The sequence below is a fragment of the Diadema antillarum genome, unplaced genomic scaffold (assembly GCF_040938485.1).
Source record: "Diadema antillarum isolate AM-2024a unplaced genomic scaffold, OU_Dant_1.0 seq00001773_RagTag, whole genome shotgun sequence".
Classification (NCBI taxonomy): domain Eukaryota; kingdom Metazoa; phylum Echinodermata; class Echinoidea; order Diadematoida; family Diadematidae; genus Diadema; species Diadema antillarum.
In genome coordinates, this window is record NW_027272454.1 from 19,703 (window position 1) to 44,388 (window position 24,686).

General features: G+C 40.6%; 1 protein-coding gene across 1 annotated transcript; it reads left to right on the top strand.

Moving 5' to 3' along the window:
- The first annotated feature begins 4,194 nt into the window (after nucleotides 1–4,194).
- LOC139712212 (vacuolar protein sorting-associated protein 26B-like) lies at nucleotides 4,195–21,868 on the top strand. The gene is made up of 9 exons (XM_071624049.1): nucleotides 4,195–4,305; nucleotides 7,797–7,940; nucleotides 8,350–8,419; nucleotides 9,311–9,467; nucleotides 11,524–11,688; nucleotides 13,662–13,768; nucleotides 14,565–14,633; nucleotides 17,758–17,900; nucleotides 21,541–21,868. Exons 1-9 carry the CDS (start codon nucleotides 4,303–4,305, stop codon nucleotides 21,658–21,660), a joined length of 978 nt encoding a protein of 325 aa, XP_071480150.1. The 5' UTR covers nucleotides 4,195–4,302; the 3' UTR covers nucleotides 21,661–21,868.
- Nucleotides 21,869–24,686: the final 2,818 nt, after the last annotated feature.

A 24,686-nucleotide genomic window follows, 5' to 3' on the forward strand; every position in this document is an offset into this window, starting at 1 on the left:
TGCTGAATTGAGTTTTACCCCCTCCCTCTCTCACAAAAAGTAAACAAAGACCTCTGTATCACACGTGGCTAGAGAGCTGAGTAATCCTGAACCTGTGGTGAAACAGCAAAAAGATACAAACTCATCAACTTTGGATAAATATCAAAATCAAGGTGCTTACACATGTACACAAGAACAAATGATAAAGCTTACATGTACAAATGTACAATAGAGATCTACAAATATATAACATATGAATGTAGTGTACCTGTACATACAATGTTGTATTATACTTGTATACATACATGTATGCTTACAAATAGGCAGACACAATAAGATGGAGAAATATATTTTGGATGTGAAACATAGATTGACTCCAAATGCAGACACCTCAAAGTGAATCATGTGGCATGTCAGGGTATTTTTTAATTACAACCTGGGTTTGACCTGGTCATTGGAAATAAATTTGGCTGGCAAAGAAAACACCCAGTATGCGCACAACTAACAAGGGGCTGAACACCACATCATCCAGTGAAATTCTCTTATTTTGCAGATGTTTTTGGTCTGATTGGGGAGATATGACACAGAATTGGTTTATCCTGAATCAATTTCAACTTATTCAGCAGCATCCATTTCTTAATCTCAGACATAACAGTTGACATCTTACATAACCCATTCCTTACGGGAACCTGCCATACCAGGTTTCAGCGGTGCAAGTGGCATTATATGGGAAGCTGGTAGACTCGTGATTGTGGCCTGCCTTCCTTGCATTCTTGGCCTAAATTCATGTTTATTTGGGTTATGCTGCCCAGTAAAATGGCTTTGATAGAAAGATTAGAGTTTCTTCTATCAATATCAGCTTTCTTTCTGTATGAACACCATGTGTATCGCAGTATTATTTGCCTTTTTTTTCCAATGTCCTGCATGCTTTTAATATCCTAATGTAAAATTTGTATGAAGATGTACAGTGTATAGTAAGGTGCCCGCACCTCGCCAGGGGCCCGAATACCGCCACCCGGCTTAAAATTGTTACAAGCGCACTGAACACAAAATTATGCCCGGGACTGTGTTCAGTATCCCTTAAGAAACTTGAAACTTGGCAGGGTTACCACAAACAAGCAAAGTGTGGTGAAAAACAAGCAGTTTTTCGCGAAATTTGAAATTTGTATTAGGAATATGTGTTATAAGTATCACGGTCACCCGCACGCATCTTTTACGTGCTTGTCTATGGGAGCATCATGGTCACCCACACACGTCTTTTACGTGCTTTGTCTATGGGAGCGCGGGTGGCGAGTTGCGGGCCCCTTCCTTTGCGCGCAACTTTTTCGCATCGTTCGCATTTGAGGACGATAGCTGCAAATTTCCGGTATCGAACAGTAAATTTGTGGTTCCATTGGAATATTCAGCATTTTTCCAGTATGCAAATAGGATTTCATAGAATTTCAGTAACGAAATGTGATTCAAATATGCATAAACATTAACTATGGCGAGGTGCGGGTCACCCAAGTATACATTGTACATGTAGCAATCATGGCTGAGCTCTGTAAAAATTCACTCTCGCTGACCCCATTTGGGTGCCTACTTTGCGTGGAACAAGAGTTTTTGAGCCCATCAGCACATGTTCAATTCACACATCGCTACCGATCGATATTTTCATTGTTTGATAGCTCATGTAGTTGACCACATAATTTTAATGAAAATTGAGTGGTTTTGGAGCAAAACTGCTCTAAATCAAGATAACTCAAGTAAACAGCCGATAAAGAAAATCGAGCCGAGTTTGGCAGAACTACTTTAAATGTGATGACATCATCATAGCTGGCATCCTTCTTCCTTCATCATAAGTTTACTCTTTGTGACAGACATCATTCAAGATCAATCACACTAGTTTGGTAAAAGGCAGCACGTAAACGCGTACAATGTCTTGTCATGAGACAATTGCACACTCAACTGCTGTGTACTTTACACTGTACTAGCAACATTTGACATTAAACATGTGCGCATTCTGCACTCAATACAGGCTACCACTGTGACACACACGTACACAACATGCAAGCCACTGCATCGAGTCAACATGGTGGGCTGTCAAGCACACCCGACGTACAGAACATAACTAAGCTCGCTCTATGATAGCCCGACCAGGCGCCGTGCGCTAGCACGGCGTCTGACGGTGTGTGATACACATATCTACTAAACCCCATAAGCATCTTAATTCACATGAGTGATTCGTAAAATTTGTGATAAGAATGTAGAAATTTTCAACAGTTTTGTTGTTGTGTGGCCGTGTTCGAGGAGTTTAGTAGATATGTGTTTTATACACGTATCTACTAGAAGACGTGTGAGGGTGACCGTGAAGGTCCCATAGACAAGCACATAAAAGATGCGTGCGGGTGACCGTGATGATACCTAAACTTTATAGGCAAACACGTACGACGTAGATCTATTCCCAATAAATACCGTAGTTATGGGTAAGCTCGACATAGCGGGTAAACTCAGACCCCAGTGCGCAAGTTACAACTATCTATAAAACTTTAATGGGTTAATGCGCGCGCTGGGGGCCGAGTTTACCTGCTAACGTTAGGCCGAGTTTACCCATAACTACGGTATTTCAAATTTTCGCGAAAAACTGTTCGTTTTTCACCAGTTTGCTTGTTTGTGGTATGTTAACCCTGCCAAGTTTCAAGTTTTTTAAGCTACTGCACACAGTCCCGGGCATAAATTTTTGTTCGTGCGCTTATAACAATTTCAAGCTGGGTGACGGTATTCGGGCCCCTGGCGAGGTGCGGGCACCTCACTATACTACGATATCTAACAAGTAGTACGTGTTTCTATTACAGAATACTGGACTGCTGGTAACTATACCAGTTCGGGAAACCCACTCACAAGGGGGGCCCCTCCTTATAAGTAACCCGTCCCCCTTATAAGTAACCCCGTCCCCCTTATAAGTAACCCCCGGGGCACCCCTTATAAGGAGTCTCCACGCTTTTTTGCAATGCAACGCGAAAATGAAAGGACTGCGGCAATTCGCTTGATTATGTCCATAAAGCTTCACAAGTTTCCTAGTTACTCACGAAATTTGAGCAAAATCAGTTCGAGGCATCATATCTAAAATCATGGATTTAAATGCGATGTCAAACGACCCATGCGAATGCTGAAATGCGAGCGATTACTGGCGTGAGTGTCGCCAGGCACGGCGGCGCGGCAATGCTTGAGTGCAGACGTGGCGACTGAGTACGGAGACTTTCGTTCAAAGCCACCTGAATGAACGAAAGTCTCCGTACTCAGTCGCCACGTCTGCATTCAAGCGTTGCCGCGCCGCCGCGCCTGGCGACACTCACGCCAGTAATCGCTCGCATTTCAGCATTCGCATGGGTCGCTTGACATCGCATTTAAATCCATGATTTTAGATATGATGCCTCGAACCGATTTTGCTCAAATTTCGTGAGTAACTAGGAAACTTGTGAAGCTTTATGGACATAATCAAGCGAATTGCCGCAGTCCTTTCATTTTCGCGTTGCATTGCTAAAAAGCGTGGAGACTCCTTATAAGGGGTGCCCCGGGGGTTACTTATAAGGGGGACGGGGTTACTTATAAGGGGGACGGGTTACTTATAAGGAGGGGCCCCCCTTGTGAGTGGGTTTCCCGAACTGATACACAGCCCAGTCGCTGTATTGGTGGTTGGCCTGGAGTACAGTAGCGACACAGCTCCACAGCGTATCGCGTACGAACACAAGTGAGTAACAAGTAACACTAACAGCGTCTGGCCTGGCTGGTCGGGCTTGGGACTGCACTGCACTGCTGGGTTACATGCTCACACACACCTCAGTCCCGTATACCGTAATATGCGTTAGCGATTAATACAGCAGGTGAACATTCACCAAAAATACAGTTGTAACAGAGTAAGAAGAGTTCTAAACTCAAAAGATAACAGATTAAAATGTAAGCATAAAATGTTACCGTAGACAGATGTGATGGCGAGTAGTATTGCGGTTTGTGATTGTTGGCAAATTAAGGGCATCTGTGGGGCATCAACACAATGTTATTGGCGTCTTATCAGCTTTCTGCTTTTATTTTCCAACGGAGATGGCGCTATCGATGTTCGCGAGAAATAGATAGAGACTGGTGCACAATAATTTTGTGGATAAAGTTTGTTGAGCAGCTTGACCTACGAACATCACTAAAGCGTGACTTCAGTCTCCCTATGCCTTTCGCGTGACCAGTGAATATCCACCCATTTTCTGAGGACAGTTCACGGAAAAGGACTGAAAATACGGTTGCCAGAAGGACTGTTTCCCCGCCTAGGAAAAGTGTTTTTCATCAAACAAAATGGTAAGTCCGGGAGCAACATTATAATTGTACCTGTAATTGTGGAACTTCGAGTCAGGAGTACCGAAAAGGTGACCGAATATCGACTTATGCCGTGGTGATTATTCCATATTCGTCGTACAGTGTGTTGTATGTGGTGCGGTGCAAGGTGTGTGTGATGTGATGGGGATGTTCGTCGGTACGGTGGTGGTGCATGGTGTATGGTATGTCACTGGTGGTGGTCGTGTCTTCTTCAACCTGGTTCTTCCCTGTGACTGTGTGGCACTGCCACTGGTCATGCTGGTCAAGGCCACATTGGCCACATTTCCCCCGTAAGGTCTTAAAAGCAATCATGCACTTTAGGGCCCTAATGTCAGTCCAAGGAACCCGCTCATGAGCGATGAGGGGTGCTCCTGCTCATACGGATCCATTCTCCGCCTCGTGTTCATGGCTGGGATCCACGGGATGCTCATCACTCAGTCATGTGACTGTACAGTGTGAGGCCCCCTGACGTAGACCCTGTTCACTTCTTTACTTACTTACTTAACTTTTCCGGAACGATGGTGTAGGACAGAGCCTGTTCATCGATCAGGTAGAGTTATCTCTTGCTGCTCTCTTTCCAATCAAGCAATTGTCCAGCGCTGTTACCCTTCTAATACAATTAACAGCTCAACTTCTATTGCGTATTTGTGTTATTACCAAAAATGGCCTATGGCAGGAGTCATCCATCTCACATCTGACAAATAAAATGTCGCAACTTCACACAGTGATTTTTTGTTACAAACACATGTCCACTCTCCATGATGAAAAGAAGTAAAAAATTTGTCTGCTTCTTTTGACAAAAATTGAGTTTTAATCAACCGATGTGCAGCGGCCCACCAAAACACGGGTGCCAGCAGGTTCGCTCTATGCAGGGCTGCTGCACCTATTGACCTGATCCAACTCGGAATTTCCGGTGCTTTTTTCTGCCACTCTGGCCTCTTCATGCAGGAATCAACCCACGAAAGTGAAGTCTAACATCATTTTACAAATATTCGTAAAGAGAAAAATAAAATCAGAACTAACCTGATCTTGTGCATAAATATTGCAAATTACTATTCCACACTATTTAAATAGAGTAAGTGGGTATTCAAATTTGTCAGCAAACTAATCACTTTGTACTATATTGGGATTCCTGGTTCACTTTTTTCATGAATTACGCCATCCACCAGCCTTTCGGCACCTTTTGTGCAGGCGTCCCACTGCATCCAGCGCAGACAGCACACAAGCCATGCAATTAAAAACGCTGTGTACAAAAATCTCTACCCGTGTGTGCACAAGCTTGCTCTGAAAATCCCGCAGCTTGCATGGCTTGCATGCTGTCTGCGCTGGATGCAGCGGGTCGGGATTTTGGCACGGGGAGGTCGAACCTTGGTACAGGTAGGGTGTCTGATCGCGCACTGCGAACCCTCGACCAAAACGCGCCCCTATCTTATAACACGCAAGTCCAATAGAATGCAGTGGAGCCGCGCGCCTACGCTGTTTTGACCCAGCATTTTTGAGCCAAATTTCGCCTTTATTGCCAAATCCCCAGACCATGCCATTAACGAATCCTGACAAATTTGGTATCATATGAAAGAGGAAGTTTTTCTCCATATCCTATCAGAACGGCGGTACATGAATCCGACGATAAATTGATGTAAAAATCGATAGAAGCACATCTATCCCCATATCTCAGCGTCTGCTTCGGTATGTGTATCGCCGGGAGGCACACTAGTAGTTGAGGACATGCTGAATCCGATGGTGCCGCTAGTTTTTCGCTAGCTCCTCGCCTAGGTGTGGGGATATCGCCTTGAAGATACCCCTTGCAATAATTTTTTGGTCACAGCGAACGTTTTAGGCGGGGCTTCGTATGCAAGAATCCATAGTAACTTCGCGCGAAGGGGCTAATGCATATGTAAATTTGATTACGCATCGCCGTCTAAAACCACATGGCCTCTGCGGAGTACTAGTATGGGGATGTATTGCGTGTGCATGCGGCGCGCGCTAGATGCTGCCAGCAAAGAGCTACACAAATGTGTGTGTCACTACGTGTGTGTGTATGTGTTGTGTATGATGTGCATATCACGAGGCAGGAAACTGGGCTGTCGCTTGCGATAGCTCCTACAACACGCATCACACATAGCATGCACTCTGATCTGTACTGTACATATCGGATACAGTCACGCTCACAAATCACGTACGTCTTGCAAAACAACCAGACTCTACTAAATTTCTGTCTACTATTATAAGTTTACTTGTGGATTGGTTATGATCTTATCGTTGTTCATTTATATTTCGAAAGTGCACTCGCAATGCTCGAGTCACTGGCACTAAGCCGAGAAGTCGGTTGTGAATACAATCAATAAATTATGTCCGCTTAGCCAAGTGCGAACGAAGTAGGCTGTGGTGGTAGCGGCAGGCGGTGTATTACGAACACCCGATCGACAAAAAGGGCGTGGAAAAGATTTCAGAAGACTCTTATTTGGCCATTTTTGCATGTACGAATAGTGGTAATGTGGCATCAATTCCAAGCCTGTGGCTGTAGAGGTTGTAGCTTGTACATTTCACGCGAGCTGCGTGCACCTGCTCTCGACAATCGACAGCATATTTCTTCGAACCATGCTCGCCATGCCGGCTGCCCTGGCCTACAATCACGATGCTTTCTGGCTGCTCGGCTCCCCGAATTTTACCGGCGGGGCTGCCTAGCTGCTGCTAGCTAGCGCAGCTGCGCCTGCATACATACGCGGGGTTCGTACGTGTTGTAGGGCGCTCAATACGGTACATGTTAATCGAATGTAAACTGAATACCGAGCACGTACGTACGCACGCAGCGCACACAGGGTATGACAACACATAGGGGGAGTGGCTTCTGCGCTTGTTTACGCATATTTTCTAACCGCTGTACGCTCATTATCTGATCGCTGGGGATCCACACGCGAATGCAGCTTTTCGGCGTTGTTTGCGAACATGATTTGGGTCACATTTTCATGCGTGCTCGTAAAAAAAGGGGGTGATATTGCTGTGATTTCAAAGTTAAATTTCTCAAGATAGAAACATCATTTCGCCATGAAATTTGAAATATGTCTTAATGATGTAATTCTCTTTCATATGAAATAATTCACAATTCGTTTCTCACAGAATTTCAAAAGTTACAAAAATGCTCCAGACACCCTAGTACAGGTTATTTACTCGTACACTGTACAAGCATGCGGCGCATGCAGGCTCATCGCTCCGCCCAGCCCAGAGAGGACTCTTCTTATTCCTCTTGACACTCTCAGCACACACTGACTAAAAATAGAGCACATTTCAAACTTGACCTCTCCCAAGCCACCCTCCCCCATGCATTAAACACAGCAGGTTCCCACACATAAAACCCATTGAGGATGGACTGATTTTGCTACGACACGCATTTCCCATAGACCCCTGCCAAGTATACTCGGGCCTCGTCCTCAGCGGGTTAAAGATATTATTTGTCGATGCTTTTTTCCACACAGAGCTTCTTTGGGCTTGGTCAAGGAGCCGAAATCGACATCGTCCTCGATGACGCAGCCACGAGAAAACAGGCGGAGATAAAGACGGACGATGGCAGGAAGGAAAAACTCTTTCTGTTCTACGACGGCGAGAGCCTGACTGGACGGGTAAGCCAGTGATGGACTTTGTCTTGTTTTTGGTTTTTTTTTTTTTCAAAAGGGTACACACATTTTATTTTACATCGTATCATACACACAAATAATCCATTTATATGTATCTTATGCACAGAAAAATCCTAGTAGGCACACATGCACTCTAATTAAAAGTAGGACGTGCACATGCTCATCAAACACAGTTGGCTATTCATTGTCCTAAATACTGTAGAAGTATCTACCGGCTAACAAAGCTTACAATTCAACCCGTTCAAATTGTACATTAAAAAATTGTGAAGATATTGTCACCAGTTCCAGAATTTGGGCTTGCTAGGAGTAGCGCAAAATCCACAAAATCTAATGTGTCATGAATATTCCTATGTTAACAGTAATTGCGTAATTTTATATTTTTTCGTTGTACCAGGTCAACGTGACATTGAAAGGCAAGAAATTGGAACACCAAGGTATTCGCATCGAATTTGTTGGCCAAATAGGTGAGTAAACCTCCAGAGGAGAATGTACCTTTAAAGAGAAAAGCTGATATTGCATTATTACATAGATATGCAAGATAAAAGTGCAAATTACACGTAACAGAATTTGATAAATATTGCAGACATTTTTGACGATATATTTTGATATTGTGAAAATGTCAAAAATATTGTTCAATGGACACCTTTAGGTATCGATGTCTGTTAGTGACGTTACTGTGTTGTTGCTTTTAAAAGTCTGATTTTTTAAAGCTCTTATTTCTGTTTGAAATGGAGCAAAGGAGTATTTCATATTTTTTGAAATGAAGTGTTTTCAAAGTTTTCTATAAGGCATTAATTATGTCAAAATAGATCCAATTTGTAGGTCATGTATTCTTTTATAGAACTTGAAATAATATTAATGAGCCATTTTGTTGGTAAATAGAGAAAGGAAAAGGAGAATTTCATTTTTGAGGTTGCACAAATTGTGATAGCCATTTTAATTCAATTCAGTTGACAAACTTTGAAAACTGAAGAACTGTGTATGACATTAAGGTAGTAGGAGCAGTGATTGGGCAAATACAATGTATAGTAGTCATCCCTGTTTGAGACAGGATCCCCGTTTGTGGGAGGGGCGGTTTTCTTTCATTGATGAAAAGGCCCAATCAGGAGTATAAAAGTGTACCCTCACTTCCCATAACACTTAGTAGCACCCGCTTTTGTTCTGAAGTGGGACCAAGCACACTCCACCCTCTTTAGCTGTTTTCTTTATTCAAATGAAACTGCCCCTGCCACAAATATGCTCCCAGTCACAAACTGGGATAATTACTCTACATATAACAATTTGTTGGCTCTATCACTTCTATAACGTGGTAAGAATATCTACCCTGTGTGCGTTCTTTCCCCGTGGCATGTCAGAGTTGTACTATGACAGAGGTAACCACCATGAGTTCACCTCACTGGTCAAGGAGCTGGCTAGACCAGGAGAACTGACCCAATCCACTAGCTATCCCTTTGAGTTCCTCAACGTGGAGAAGCCGTACGAGTCTTATACGGGAGCCAACGTCAGGTTACGGTGAGCGTCCGTCTCTTTCAGACATCCATTTTTGGGCCTTGCTTGTGACGTCTATTCCGGAGACTTTGATTCATAGGATATGTGTGTAGGAGCAAATGCAGGATCTAAATCTTTATGGCCCGAATTCACTAAGGTGGTACAATCCTGTCCATGATTTAAACCATGGACAAGATTGTACCACCATCGTGAATTCGGGCCTTCGAGACACAAGAGTCAATGCCAGTGTATGAAAGAGTTAAAGAAGATAAACAATTGTAATAGTGGTGTGCTTATGCCATTGTTTCTGCATTGGGACGTCTCTTTCCCAAAGCTTTTGGTTATGGGCAACATGAAGTGGAGGAAGTGAAAGCAGGGGGGTGTTTCATAAAGCTGTTCGTAAAGTTACAAACGACTTAAAGACGACTGGTGATCAGTTCTTGTGCTGAATTATTGACATTCTGTTAAGTATAGCACATCAGAATGTGTTCCAGTCGTTCTTAAGTCGTCCATAACTTTCAGAACAGCTTTATGAAACACCCCCAGGCATTCAGGACTTCTCCTTCAGTGAAATGTCGTAACTCTTTCTGTACCAGGGACTTTGGATACTGTGTATGAGGCTGTAGGGTTTTCTGTGCCAAATGACACTCACAGCACACTAGGGGTTAATTTTGAGGAAGGAAGTGATATCTATGTGGCATGGAATATTCATTGGTTATTGGCATGGTCCCAACATGACACATGATAGGCAGCTCCTATTCTTGCTTAGTTTACATTATGTTCCTGACAGCCATGACAGTCTTGTTTCAGGCCTCTGTGGATAAAACAGGATGGAACTGAAACAAGGCGAGGGAACTCCATGGGTAAATGTAGCAGGCTGTGCCATAGATGATGGGGCAAATTTTTAAAATCTTACTTACTTTACTTTACTTTACTTTTCCGGAGTGATGCTGTAGGTCAGAGCCTGTTCATTGATAAGGATTGTATCCTCGGCTGCTCTTGATCCTTCCAATTAATATAGCCAGGAGCTAATCTCATTTAAACAAAAAAAAAAATCCATGGGACCTACAGAGTTTGTACACATGGCAGGGAGGGGTGAAAACTGTTTGAGACCAAGGATGTATACGTAGCACTATATATACGTACTCGAAATCAAATACACAGTTCTTCCAATGCTCGTCCAGCTTATTCTTAAAAGCATTAAGAAAGCATGCCGAGACCAAAAAATAAAAAAAAAATTGTCCCCCCCAAAATAAATAAATAATAATCCAAAAAAAAAGAAGAAGAAATTGTACAAAAAAGAGAGAAGAAATTGTCAAAATAAAAATTGTCCAAAAAAAAAAATCCATGGCAGTCATGGTGTGGATGACAAGCTTATAGGTCAAAGTTCACTACGGGATAACCAACACATTACTGGTACTGCATCTACGAATAAAAAGATAGAAGATCAAGCTGTGGAAGAAGAAGGCAAAAACATACAATCAGAAAATTTAAAGAATGACTAAAATCCCATGTCACAATGCATTTCCTTCAAACTTAGCTGCTGGGAACATAATGTAAACTTAGCATTGATGTGTGGCCTTGTATGCTTATGCTACAGACTATACCTTATGTACAGTATGTCTTTTTTTTAATGCGTTGTGCCCAGAATAACTACTGGTAGTTTTCCTTATTCCGGACTCAAACCAAGTCCACTTCCTACAACTGAAACTGTCAACAGCAAAACCTCAAAAACCTCAATTCTAGTGCTCCAAATCAGGCTACAACAAAATATGGGAAGATGTTTGGCAGATGGGATTCATACAAGTTTCACTGCACTATTCCTAATAAAAACATTGTTCTTATCAAATAGAATCTCTGCCAAGCTGCCATTTTCAGTCTGACCTACATGTACATTGTATGTGCTGATGGTTAGAAGAAATAGCTATAACCTAAATATCTGACTTTTTAACTGTACAAGTGCAATTTCTGATTTCTGAAATTTTGGCCTTGTCCATCTATTCCAAATGGAAAAAGAAAACAATGAACCCCATTATCTGAAATTACATTTGCAATTCCTGTTTCTCTCCCACGATTCCAGGTACTTCCTGCGAGTGACCATCACAAAGCGCCTGACAGACACGGTCAGAGAAATGGACCTCGTCGTCCACACGCTGTCCCACTACCCCGAGGTCAACTCGTCAATCAAGATGGAAGTTGGCATTGAAGACTGTCTTCACATAGAGTTTGAATACAACAAATCAAAGTGAGTATGCCGCGGTTTCAAATTCGGGGTACCGCCAATGTGCAAATGCCTCTCGGCCAGCCGAGTGTTAACCCCCAAACAATTGTCAAAATTTTGCATTTACGTTTTATAGAGCAATTAAAAGAGTTTTCATTAGTATCCCAGAAAGGGTATATAATCAATACACTACTGACTTTGCAGGGGTCGCACGTAACTTTTTTTTTTAACTAGCCAGGCGGACTACTTACAATCAATTTTGACACTGAAGCAATATTTTGGCTAGCCAGACGGACTAGTAACTTCAGAATTTTACGATTTTTAGCTAGTCCGACGTGATTTCGGGTGGCCAATGGCCAGCGGACCATCGCCAATTTCGAACCCTGCTTTGAACTGTTGTGTTAGCGTAATTATGGGAGCTCAGTGAAAAGCAGAATCAAAGTTCAGGTGAATCGTGGGGACAGCAAGCTTGTGAAACTAACTGTGCACAGTCAAACAAAAAATACAAAAGGTTATGCCAGCTGTGAGAACTGCAAGTAGAATGTTGAAACACACAGGTACCAGCATGCCTTCACACACTAGTCGCTGTTTGCTCAAGGGTTCAAAGTTCAAGGGCAATATTTACAATTCATGTGTTGCATGTGCAGATTTGCTGAAGTTAAAGGTGCAATGTAGAAATATAAGTTGAACTTCATTGCTGGAGCTTGTAACGCCTGTGTAGGACCATGTGTATTTCAGAGAGGATATTTTTGAGTTGTATTGTATTTGTATTATATTTTATTGTTCATCATAAAAACTTGATTTAAAAACAGAAATATATGAGACATATTGGTGAATGCTAGTGAAAAGACAGAGGAATGACCCTACTCAGCCTTCTCATTACAATAGAGCTGTTTTACAGAGAGGGCACTTGAAATAAAAAATGTAAACATTGCAGTATACATGTACATGAAAAAAAAAAGAGAGAAAAGAAATAAGAATAAAAGTGTAAGTTATAGTGTATATTACACGTTAGGACTGTGTGGACTAAGAGATCAGCGAAACAAAATGACTATCATCATAGAGTGTAACGAACTTTCTTCTCAGGTGATGTGATGGGCAAAACTATGCTTTATCATGTCATCAGCTCTTGACCAATCCTGTAGCAAGATTCTTAGTATGTGCAATATAAAAATAAATGTACCCTTTGGCAGGGTGGGCTTTCATGGAAGATAGGATTATAGATTTATCAGCAAATATGTTGACTTCTTTTGCCAGTGTGAAGCTGTGCTGGTGCAAAGCTCCATCTTAGGGGGCAAGGCAGCATCCAACATTGCATTGTAGTGACTTGTTTTTTTCATAATATTACCGGGAGAAATCGACAAGGCACCATGCAACATTTGTTGTTATCTTTGTGCTGCCCAGGCATGCAATATAACCATGAATATTTGGATAAGAAATCAATAGGACAAACATGTTTTGTCTACCATAATAAGCAGTGCATACTCTTACATGCACTATTCTTGGCTGTAGTCACATCAAATGCATACATGTACAAAGTAGTTAGGCCATCATGCAATACCCATATTTATGAGGTTTTGTAAAATTGAACTTTTGCTACAATGTAGTTATGCCTATGTCATACATGTGATGTTGATCATGTACAACTGTATAGTATGCAAGTTCCTAAACTAGTCATACAGTATGCACTGAGTAGTCCTACTCATTATCACAAAAGCACACTAAGATTTGTAATCACTGTATTCTGTATTTTTTGTGCAACAAAGCGCTTTTTCAGTGGACCATAGCTTTAAACTTGTAATTATGGGGAAATGAATATCTTTGCATGTATTGTATTACTGTATCTCCCTGAATAATGGCATTTCCTATATTTGTGCTAGTTTAATAGTGAAAAAAGAAAAGAAAATGAGTAGATAAATAAATTACCACAAATTATTCTTTGTTTACAGTATCTAACATGATTTTTTTTTCTCTCTCTCTCTGTTTGCTCTTTGAAGATACCATCTGCGAGATGTCATCGTAGGAAAGATCTACTTCCTTCTAGTGAGAATTAAAATCAAACACATGGAGCTTGCCATCATCAAGAGAGAAACCACAGGATCAGGTGAGAGAAGGGGGATGCTTCCACAAATAAAGTCTCTTCACCTCTGGCTTGAATGGAAAAATGAAAAATGGGGAGCAGCAAAAACAGTTAAAGGGGAAGTTTTTTTCACACAACATTTCGCATGGATCCAGAAAATGTTGAAAGATGAGTGAAAATGATTGCTGCAAGTAAAAATTTACAGGAAACTGAAAGCCATTAAATTTAAAAGAAAAAGTAATCTTCAAAGATTACTGCAAAGGTGGATATTTTTGTGCAAGTCATTTTTCATGCTCGACCGGATGAGATGAATTTTGCGTATTTATGATTCTGATGAATCGAGACATCAATTATTTGAAAGTATAGGAAACAAAAATATTTGTGTGCTTTTATTTTTGCGCTAGTTTCTGGTTGCACGAAATGCGCAAAAATATCCACACCGTGAAAATTTCTACTTTTACAATATCAAGATTGTCTTCCAAGAAAGCTTGATGACAGCATTCTTCATTCCTTTAATAATCCAATGCGATGGAAAATCTTGGGGCTCCCTGGATACCAGTCTTTCCAGTGCTCAGGCGGATAAAATGCATCTTGGTGCGGTCAAGACTTTATACATTGTGTACAGCCCCCACTCCCAGAGAGAGCAGAATCAACTTGGCACGTTTTGGCATGAGAAAAGTATGGAGCTTGGCCTTGCTCAAGTTTGTTTGTTTTTGTGAGGTGGTTTACAGAACCAAGTGAGGGGCTTTTATAATGATAAGATGACTATTCGTGAAGATTGTAATAACAATGATGCTCTTGCTATACTTTTCGTCGACAGGTCCCAACACATTCAATGAGAATGAAACCATCGCAAAGTACGAAATCATGGATGGAGCCCCGGTCAGAGGTGAGGCCAGTCCCACACAGTCAAATATTTGTTTGTTGTGTGCGAAAGGGGACTTTTCTCCTTTAATTTTGGCACATTTGTGTTAATAAAGATCACTGCTGGTGTTGGCAAGTGCTCTGATGGATTTGCAAAAGCATCTCCAGAGGAACCTACTAGTATGTTTTTCCAATGTTCATTGTGTGTATGGGGGGGGTTCTTCATCCCTTGTAAGAAAATACAGTTTTCAATATATTATGATAAGGCCAAGTAAAAAAAGAAACCAGTTTCTCGTCCTCGCGCGCATCGATTTTGGCCGCCACATCGATATTTTTACTATTTACTATTTTCAAAATGGCGCTGAAAATACCAAGAAATTCATAATTCTCGTCCCAGCCCGCTCCCCGCCCGCATCGATTTTCAGTTGCCGCATCGACTTTTGTGATATTTACTATTTTTTCGGCCGCCGAAAAAAAAAAATCGACAATTCACCTACCAATCGTGATGTCTCATTTCTAATTACGCCTTGCGTCCTCTACTTAGCTGGAGTACAGCTGTAGCTTCTGTAGTGCGTATGCATAACGCATGCATTTCACACTGCGAGCTCGGCAAGAAGGAATGACCAAAGAGATAAAGCAGTCGAACTGTAGTTGGATGGGCGCGCGGGCCTGGGCTGTGATGTACAGCGCACTCGGCACGTCGTGAACGCGATAGCGGCAACATTTTTTTGCGAACAATCGCTGATATTCCACGCATATTTCGCGCATTGTTCGTATTTTTCCCCGTTTCTCATATTTTAAGCGGATGAATTGTACTGTACAAAATAATGCTTGTGAGGATTGTATCGAGTTTGTATGTATACATTTTCATGTCATTTTGACTATGTGCATGTGTACTCTGTGCAGTGTCGGAAGGTACGGTGCCAGTGCAGTGTGGCCGTGCCGGTCACGTATGCGTGTCTGTAGCTGTCAGGGTCCCCATCCCCCTGGTCTGTCAGCTGTCTGCACGCACGCATGAACACATTCGAATGTGTAGAGGCCCAAACACTCTGCTCTGTAACGTTGCATCTGACGGCGATGTATTGTTCTATTTTGAAGAGAAAATGAATGCGCTTTTCCAGCAAATGTAGAATTATTAAATGGGTGTATCTACAAAATGAATAACTTTTCCACGGATTCTGGTTTGTCTCGTATTTCTGCGGGATACTTTTCTTTACGATGTAAATTCACGGACACGGCCGTGAGTCGTACACCTGTAGTGTGATACAATCATTCATCATCCAAATGATGAGTGATTATCAAATGTCTTTTTAGAACATGAAGAAACATCTTTAAATGTTTAATGCTATAATGCCATATCAGTATCATTTTGACATCCATCTGCAATTGTACAAGCCAGTTTCCAGTTGAATGTGCTACAATTGTGCTCTGAAGAGATGCAGATACATACCAGCTGTGTGGACACAAAAAGTCACAAACACCAATGATAAATAAAGCAGTGTTTTGAATATCATGGAATTTATTTCAGTCGTACATTTGTTGATAGAATGTTTTATACCTGTTTCAATTAATAGCACAATACATCAGAATTGCAAGTACACTGGTATCAGAAATGCCATTACAACACTAAATGCCTGTATTAAGATGGTCATTTTCCCTTGACATCTGTAGTGGAAAGAAAAAGCAACATGTACTTCTGCATGCATGAAGTTTCATTTCAAGTATGGTATATATTATATCTATTTGTTTGAAAATGCACAGAGTGCAGGCAAGACATACACTTGGGACCTGGGCCCCATTTCATAAAAAGTTGATATGACAGCAACTCGTGCTGGAATGGCAATTGTCATAGCAACAACAAAAATCCAGCTTCCTGATTGGCTGTTGCTATTGGAAGTTGCCATTCCAGCAAGAGTTGCCATCCTACCATCTTTTGTGAAATGAGGCCCTGGTTTCTCATAACACAGCTACCAGAGTGATATTTCATTTCATAAATTGGATATAGAAAATAGTAAAGCCCTCTCTCGTCACCTTTCTCAGAATTACCGGACGAGAAACACATATTACTTTCATTTTGACAATCCTCGAAAAAATAGTAAGATATCAAATAGTAAGGACCTCCCTCATCGCCTTGCTCAAAAAACCCGGACGAGAAACTACTTTCTTTTTTTACTTGGCCTAATGTGATTCACAAAAGACATAGCATTGAAACACGCAAGTTATTCTCAGTGTAGGGAAAGGTACATTCCATTGTCTTTGATTTTCATATTTTAAAGTACAAGTGTTTTTTCATTGTGCCAGAAAAATGAAAGTATGTTGAATTTGCTTCATATTTTCTTTATATGGTTATCAATGGGTGATGTCATGTAATGTTGTAGTCTTCTCACCTAGCGATAGAGATACTGAAACTTTAAAAATTCATAACTTTTGAACAGATTGTCCAGTTTTTCCTCAAACTTAGCTAATGTGGTCTGCTAATACTGCTGCATCCACTCAGCCCACATACAATTTGTATGTGTTTGGTTTTCATTCTCCTTAAAGGACAAGTTCACCTTCATAGACATGTGGATTGAGTGAATGCAGCAATATTAGTAGAACCCATCAGTGAGAGTTTGAGGAAAATCGGACAATCCGTTCAAACGTTATGAATATTTGAAGTTTCTGCTCAGTCAAGACTGGATGAGAAGACTACTATAGCTTGTGATGTCACATGTGTACAACGATATAAAGAAAGAATAAAGAAAATTCAACATATTTTCACTTTTCTCGCGTAACAAATGAACACTTGACTTCTCTCTTTTAGAAGGCAGGGGGAATGATATTACCCTTAATATATGTCAGTAACAAGTTGAAGAAATGTGCACTTTATTCAAAAAGAGAAGTTTTGTGAAATTCTCTTAATATTTTCTTTATGTTGTTGTATGCATATGACATCATACACTGTAGTAGTCTTCTCATCCAGCAGTGACTGCCCAGATACTTTAAAAATTTATAACTTTTGAACGGATTGTCGGATTTTCCCCAAACTTTCACTGATGTGTTCTACTAATATTGCTGCATTGACTCAATCCATATGTATATGAAGGTGGACTTGCCCTTTAAACACTGCTATCCCCCTCTCTCTCCGTACTCTCGCTTATCCACACAAGGCGAGTCAATACCAATCAGACTATTTTTATCGGGATACGAACTCACGCCGACGATGCGGGATGTCAACAAGAAATTTTCGGTGCGCTACTACCTAAACCTTGTCTTGGTTGATGAAGAAGAGAGGAGGTACTTCAAACAACAGGTGAGTGCCTTAGTCCCAGCTATGCAAAAATGTGTCGGTTATCTTTTTGTATGGCATATTGGCATGCTGATTACTGTCTTTCCATAACTGATTGGATTGTCTTGCAAAAAGAGAGCCACTATGCATCACTGAATTCCACTAGTGTAATGGGCGTATATGTGCAATACACAGAAGGTGGCGTCCGCCATTTTGAGACTCCCAATAGACTTCCAATTCCACTGAACTCTGGAGTTCAGTTCCCATCATCAAGAAGCGAACATGCCGACTCTGCTCCCCACTGTTTGTGGTGTATAACAGAGTACTTATAGAAGTGGATGCAGCGAACTTTTGAAATGGGAATCGCTGTAGTTGGAATTGGATTCTCATAATGGCCTCAGTGGCTTTGGAAATGCGCGCCACCTGACAGTGATGCTCGCTGACCTCACAATAGCCTTTCAGCCACTCTCAGCGTGTACTGCACATCCCCGTTCCATACTAATAGTAGAGTTCAGTGGCTGTGCTTCCATTGACTCCACATTGTAAGATTTCTGGTTTTAGCCTGCTGGCAGCAGCAGTCATGCCCATACATGTATGCAAGCCACTAGCCACTTAATTCTCATTGTTTGGTCTTTACAAGGAGATTGAAAATCTTGTGCACCAAAGCTTGCTCATTTGTGGTATTATACAGGAAAGTAATGTGGCGCACATTGGGTTAACCCATTGAGGATAGACTGATTTTGCTACAACACGCAGTTTCCATAGACACTTCCCCAAGTATACTCGGGACTCGTCCTCAACGGGAGAAACTTCTTCCCCAGGTGGTCTTGTTACATAAAAATAACAGAAGTGTTGAACTTGAACATTTCAATTCTTTCTTTTTAAATCTTTATCTACTGCACTGTATTAGACAGGAAAACCCCATTATAACAAGGTAGCGAGGACCACTGATTTTTGCCTTCTCTAAAATAACTGCTACCTCATTACGTGCTAGAAAAAAAAGAGAGACCAGTTGAATACAGTAAATGGAAAGTCGGAACCGCCACATTTACGTTGTTGAAAGGAGTACCTCGTTGTAAGACAGCTTGTAAAAACAGCGTTTTCCTGCATTTGGATTAATGTCAACTTGAATTAGAAGTGAAATGTTCTTTCAAAGGTGATGCTGTGGAATTAGGTGATCCGAATATCCTCTCGGATCACCTTCTGTATCTGTACGGATTCTTTCTTCTTTTTTTTCTTTATTTCTCCCCAAAAGTTGTGCAGAGGTTAGCTCAGAAAGTGCTATGCCTATCAAGTTCAAACTTATACCATGTATGCATCATGTCCCAAAGACGACAAATCTAATGTATCATTGTGATCAGTCGACCGTGACGTCACTATGACGTCATTATATGAAAACACATTCTCAATCATATCTCATTAATGGAATGGAATTTTTCAATGAAATTTACGTCACATATATTTCAAGTTATGCGCATTCTACTCATATTCTCAAAATTCATATTTTCTCTTAAGACGTCCGCGTAAGCGTGCATTGAAATATTTGTATGCTCATATCGAGCTCAAATTTTTTTTGCATACGTTTCAGACCATTTAAAGCATTTTTTGAAAAATTGAAAAAAATGGACGGACGCGTACGCGCGCACACATATACGCACGGACAGCTCATATGCAATGAAAATTTCCCGTTTTTTTACACTTATCGGATGTCTGAAATGTCAAGGAATATTTCTACCAAGTTTCAAGTCAATCCGACTCAATATGACGTCATACGGGCCCGGCAAAGTTGAAATTCCGCGCGCGCGTCCATGGCGATATATAGTGCAGCAATGCCAAAAAACTGCCAATTTTAAACCCGAGTTTACTCGTCAGGATGGACGGTGACCCCTCATTTTCTTTACATATTCTGAAAGCTGATGAGTTGTACATGTACATGTCATTTCATGGGTTTGCGATGCTGGAAAAATTAAAAGATATCAAATTTCTTAATAAAGTAAAAAAAGTAAATTTTCAAAATGACGTCATCAAATTACAAGTTCACTCGAGCGTATCTCACTTATCCTCTGCCAATTTTCTCCTATATTTCAGTATGTTGTAGCTTATGAAATGTTCTTTCATAAACGCAATGTAAAACCATCATTTTGATTGGATGACGTCATCGCCTCGTAAAAATGGATTGAATGAATCCTTGTAGAATTTGACCAGTTTACGTGTTATCTCTATGGGAGAGCAGTTTTTCTGGCAGTGAAAATTGACATGACTCTCTTTCTCGAGCACTAGCTCACTTATGCTTCAGTGAATTTTTCCCAGATTTTAGTATGTTGTAGGTGAGACTTTGGGCTATCGTTAGTGTGCCCTCCATTTTTTCATACGACGTCGGCATCACGTCGAAAAACTTGGTTGAAAATGGCACGTGGCTTCGATGCAGCGTCATTTTACTTAATACACAGGGCCTATGGAGCATGAAATAGGTCATTGCATAGCGCATCCGACTCGTAATCCTAAGGTCCCTGGTTCCGAGGCTCACCCCTGCCAATATTTAAAAAAATTTTTTTTTTAAACACTTTTTTTCTTCTTTTTCTTTAGTTAGTCTTAATCTCCCTTCCTAACTTTATCTTTTTCTGATATTTTTATGCTTCTCCTTCAAATTTCTATAAAATAACATAATTTTTTCTTTATTTTTCTTTCTTTCTACTACTTTCTGTGCAATAGATGAACAACAACAATGGCTATCAATCCCATATTTTGCACATGTTTAGTTCATGTCACGTACATTATTTCATAAAATAACAACTACTTGATCAGACACCATCTTGGGTATGTAAATTAGGGTCAAAGGTCATAAATGTTTCATCCTGTATCTTGGTGAATACATGTCCTATCTTTCCCATATTTTGCACACGTAAAGACCATGTTACAAGGATCATATCACAAAATAACCACTTTTTGCTCAGACGCCATCTTGGGTGTGCAAAGTGGGGTCAAAGGTCATATGTACTTCTTTCTGTATTTTCGTTATGACGTGTTATCTCTATGGGAGGGATTAAGCTTATCTTCGATGTATTGAGATATTTCTTTCCTTCTGCAACTTTCTTTGCAATAAATCAAGAAAAACATACCCTATCACCCCCATACTTAGCAGATGTTTAGTTCATGTCACGTACATTATTTCATAAAATTACAACTACTTGATTGGACAACATCTTGGGTATGTAAATTAGGGTCAAAGGTTATAACTGTTTCATCTTGTATCTTGGTGAATACCTGTCCTATCTTTCCCATATTTTGCACACGTATAGACGATGTCGCAAGAATCATTTCACAAAATAACCACTTTTTCCTCAGATGCCATCTTGGGAGTGTAAAGGTGGGTCAAAGGTCATGTATTTGTTGCTGTATCTTCGTTATCTAGTGTATACAGAATTTAGTACCAAGGATGGCAGATATGACTCCCTTTTCTTAATGAGAATCCAAACATCACACGGAAAATGTCTCTTAACACAGATGAAACTTGTATGGTCATGCCTATTGCGATCAGGACTCGAATCATTGATAAAAAAAAATCGGATCACCTTAATTTGTCAGTAATGACAAATTACAATCTCTAGTTCATCTTGTTACTTCACCAGCTTTTTTTGTGCCATGCGTGTTCTTGAACACACAGGAAGTGACGCTGTGGCGAAAGGCGGACAAGGTCAAAAAGCCGCTCCAACTTCAGAAGCAGCAGATGCAGCACTTCGTTTCGCCGACGCAGAACAACAAAGCGGAAGCCAACTCAGAATAGCCGCGCAGCGCCCTCCCGTGTCGATATCATGCCAGTCCCAAGTCGCGGCCGTTGGATGACTGTGTCTTTTGTATTGGTATTATGTACATTTCGTAATCAGTTTTATTCATGAGACAGAATATTTTTTTCTCCTCTATATCTCTCTTCTTCTAAAAAAAACAAACACACGTCCGTTCGCAGAACGTGGAGAAACATGATAATGGATCAGTACGCGTGCAAATGGCATGATCTGTCGCCCTCTCTTGTCAGTAGCTGGTTCAAATCCTATGTGTCCGCCGTGTCCATCTCCTGTGTAGTTGTTACTGTAAGATAGCCACGATGTTTAAATGGTCTACTGCCCTCTATAGATACATTTTGTCCAGTGGGCATATTTGCCACCATTCTATGGCTTTTGACCTGACATGTACGAGTGTATGTACAGGTATGGTACTAACATGTTGCACACGCTGCATCTTAACAATATTAGCAGATTTTCACTGACTTTAATGCAAACAAACTTGCAAATTGAAAGTTGAGATGCTTTTCTTTTTCTCACTCTAATCTGCAGCAAGTGTAAGGATTGTTAACAGGTAAAGGTTGAGAGATTGGCATTGGTATGTGCAAATAAGAGATTTTATCCATGGTGGAAGTATCAAAACGTTAATATATATTGAACAGAACATTTTTTTTTTCTTCTGCATATAATAATTTGTTTTCTTACAACACAACACTGGGATTAAACTCAGATTGTGTGACTATATTCTCCATTTTGTAATTTAAAAAGACACATTACAAACAAACAAACAACCATGATCCGAAGGCAACATAAAAAAATAATTAAAAAATGGGGGGAAAGAAAACCTCAAAAAGTTGTGCGTCTAACCAACATCTTAGCTACATGTATATCTGCCTCTGTTTCAATGATATCCAAGTTGCTGTTTAAAATTATGTTCCTAGATACAATGTATGTGTGATAGTAGACATGCCTAACGTTGTTATGAGTTGTTGTATTTTTGGCTATTCCATGATCCTTGTGATAAAACTATTTTTCTGTTAATGTGCAATCCTTGTCTTTTGCGAGTATACTTCGAATTCTCTTTGTTTCTAGAATCTCTCCTGGTGCGTTAGTGAATCATTTTGTAGAGACTTTGTTGAGTAGACCTGTTGCTTCACATGGCAATAAACCACCCTGGCACAGGAGCTGCCTAGGACGTGAGAAAAGTACTGTATACATGGTATATTTTGTGACATTTCCTCTTCCGAATTTCACGAGTTCATCCTAATGATTTGGAAATTAACAACTCGCTGTAGGTGCTTTATATGTCATTTCCAAGACGGAAAAATCACTAACGTCCTTCTCCGGCAAATGAATGATACATATTTCTCATTCCATTACTTTGGTTAATGATCAAAAGTACAACCACTCACAAAATGCTCTTTCAAGTGCCAGTTCGCGACATATCATACGGAGAAACTCCATTATAACAAGGTCATTAAGACTGCCGATTTTACCTTGTTACAACCGGTACCTCGTGACCGTACTGAAAGCGAGATCAGCCGAATATGGTAATGAAAAATTGGCACCACCAAATTCACCTCGACAAAAGCAGTACCTCCATGTAAGTAACTCGCTATAATGGGGTTTTCCTATACTAGCGAAACATATATGGATTATGCAGTGCATATGGTGCTGAATAAGTGAGGTTCAAAGTATATAGCCCCCTCTGGAGGTAGACTCGGGGAAAGTACGAGCCTTCTGAATTTCATACTTTTGGTTTACAGGAGTTGAAGACATGGGATGGTTTTTGTAATGTTTTGACGTTCTGTTAGCACCACTTTGATGTAGCAAAACTCTATACAACATTTTGTTATATTGACCAGCGAGGGGGTAATATGTGAGTATTAATCAAGGATACCAGTTTTCACGCAATAGCCTGAATTCAGGCCCAGGCGGAATGAAATTTCAAGCCTTTTCATGTATAAACCAGCTCCTTTTAGATGACTTTCAGGCTCTCTCTTTCATTCTAACTGGCATCCCTGATTAAGAATCTGAAGTTGGTGTTTGTGTCTGAAGCCAGTGGACTCTCGTTTTAGATACAACAAACTCCTTTGGCTTGGGGATGGACGGATGTCACCTTACTGTATCAAATGTTTGTTTTATCAGGGTTTGAAAAAAGCACTTATATCTACAAATTGAAATCTGAACTCCAGTCCAGCCTCAGTTATCCGGCCGTGTAGGGACCAGGTTGCAGATAAGTGATATTTCTCGGTTAGGCGAGATGTGCTCAAGCGTGACGCATTGTCAATTTACCGGTCACTAAAATGATTCGCATGTTTCATGATTCAAATAAAGTGGAAATGAAATAGAATGTGAGTGGTAATGCACCTTTCTCATTGTCTTCGTTCCTTCTGGCAAAAGTACTTTTGCACTGAACAATCCAGTGCCATTAAAGGTCAGGATGATATTGAGAAAAGTGATGGCCACATATTGAAACAGAGGTTGGACTGTATTGGGAAAGAAATATTTCTCTGATTGTAATGGGATTTTATTATATCCGGGTTCTTCTTGATGAGAATCCACTGTTAGTGTAGCAGTGTTGTCTGAATGTAGCAGGATATTATCAAGCTTGGAAGTGGAGAAAGCTGTCTTCAAAAGAGGGCGCTTTTCTTTTTTCAGTGCTGGTTTGTAATGGGGACTTGTGCACCTCCTAATGTGTCACAGGAGTTCAAATACACAGGAATTCTGTTGCTTTGTTGAACTTTGCATAAAATATGCATATTCATGAGCAGAAAGATAAAGTACAAGAAGTCGGATCAGATACCATACTGTGCTTATGGTCTGACTAATAGACCATTTCTACAGTGGATTATTTATTCACAGTGAAAAAAAAATGTGTATGGTTCACTGCACTTAACTGCCACTGTGTTTCATCCATCCTGTAAAAACAAAAACAAAAAGATAGTATAAATGAGACAGAAATATATAGAGTATAGAGGGCTAGTCTCATGTCCAGGAGATGTGATTTTTTTTTTCTTTTTCTTTTTTG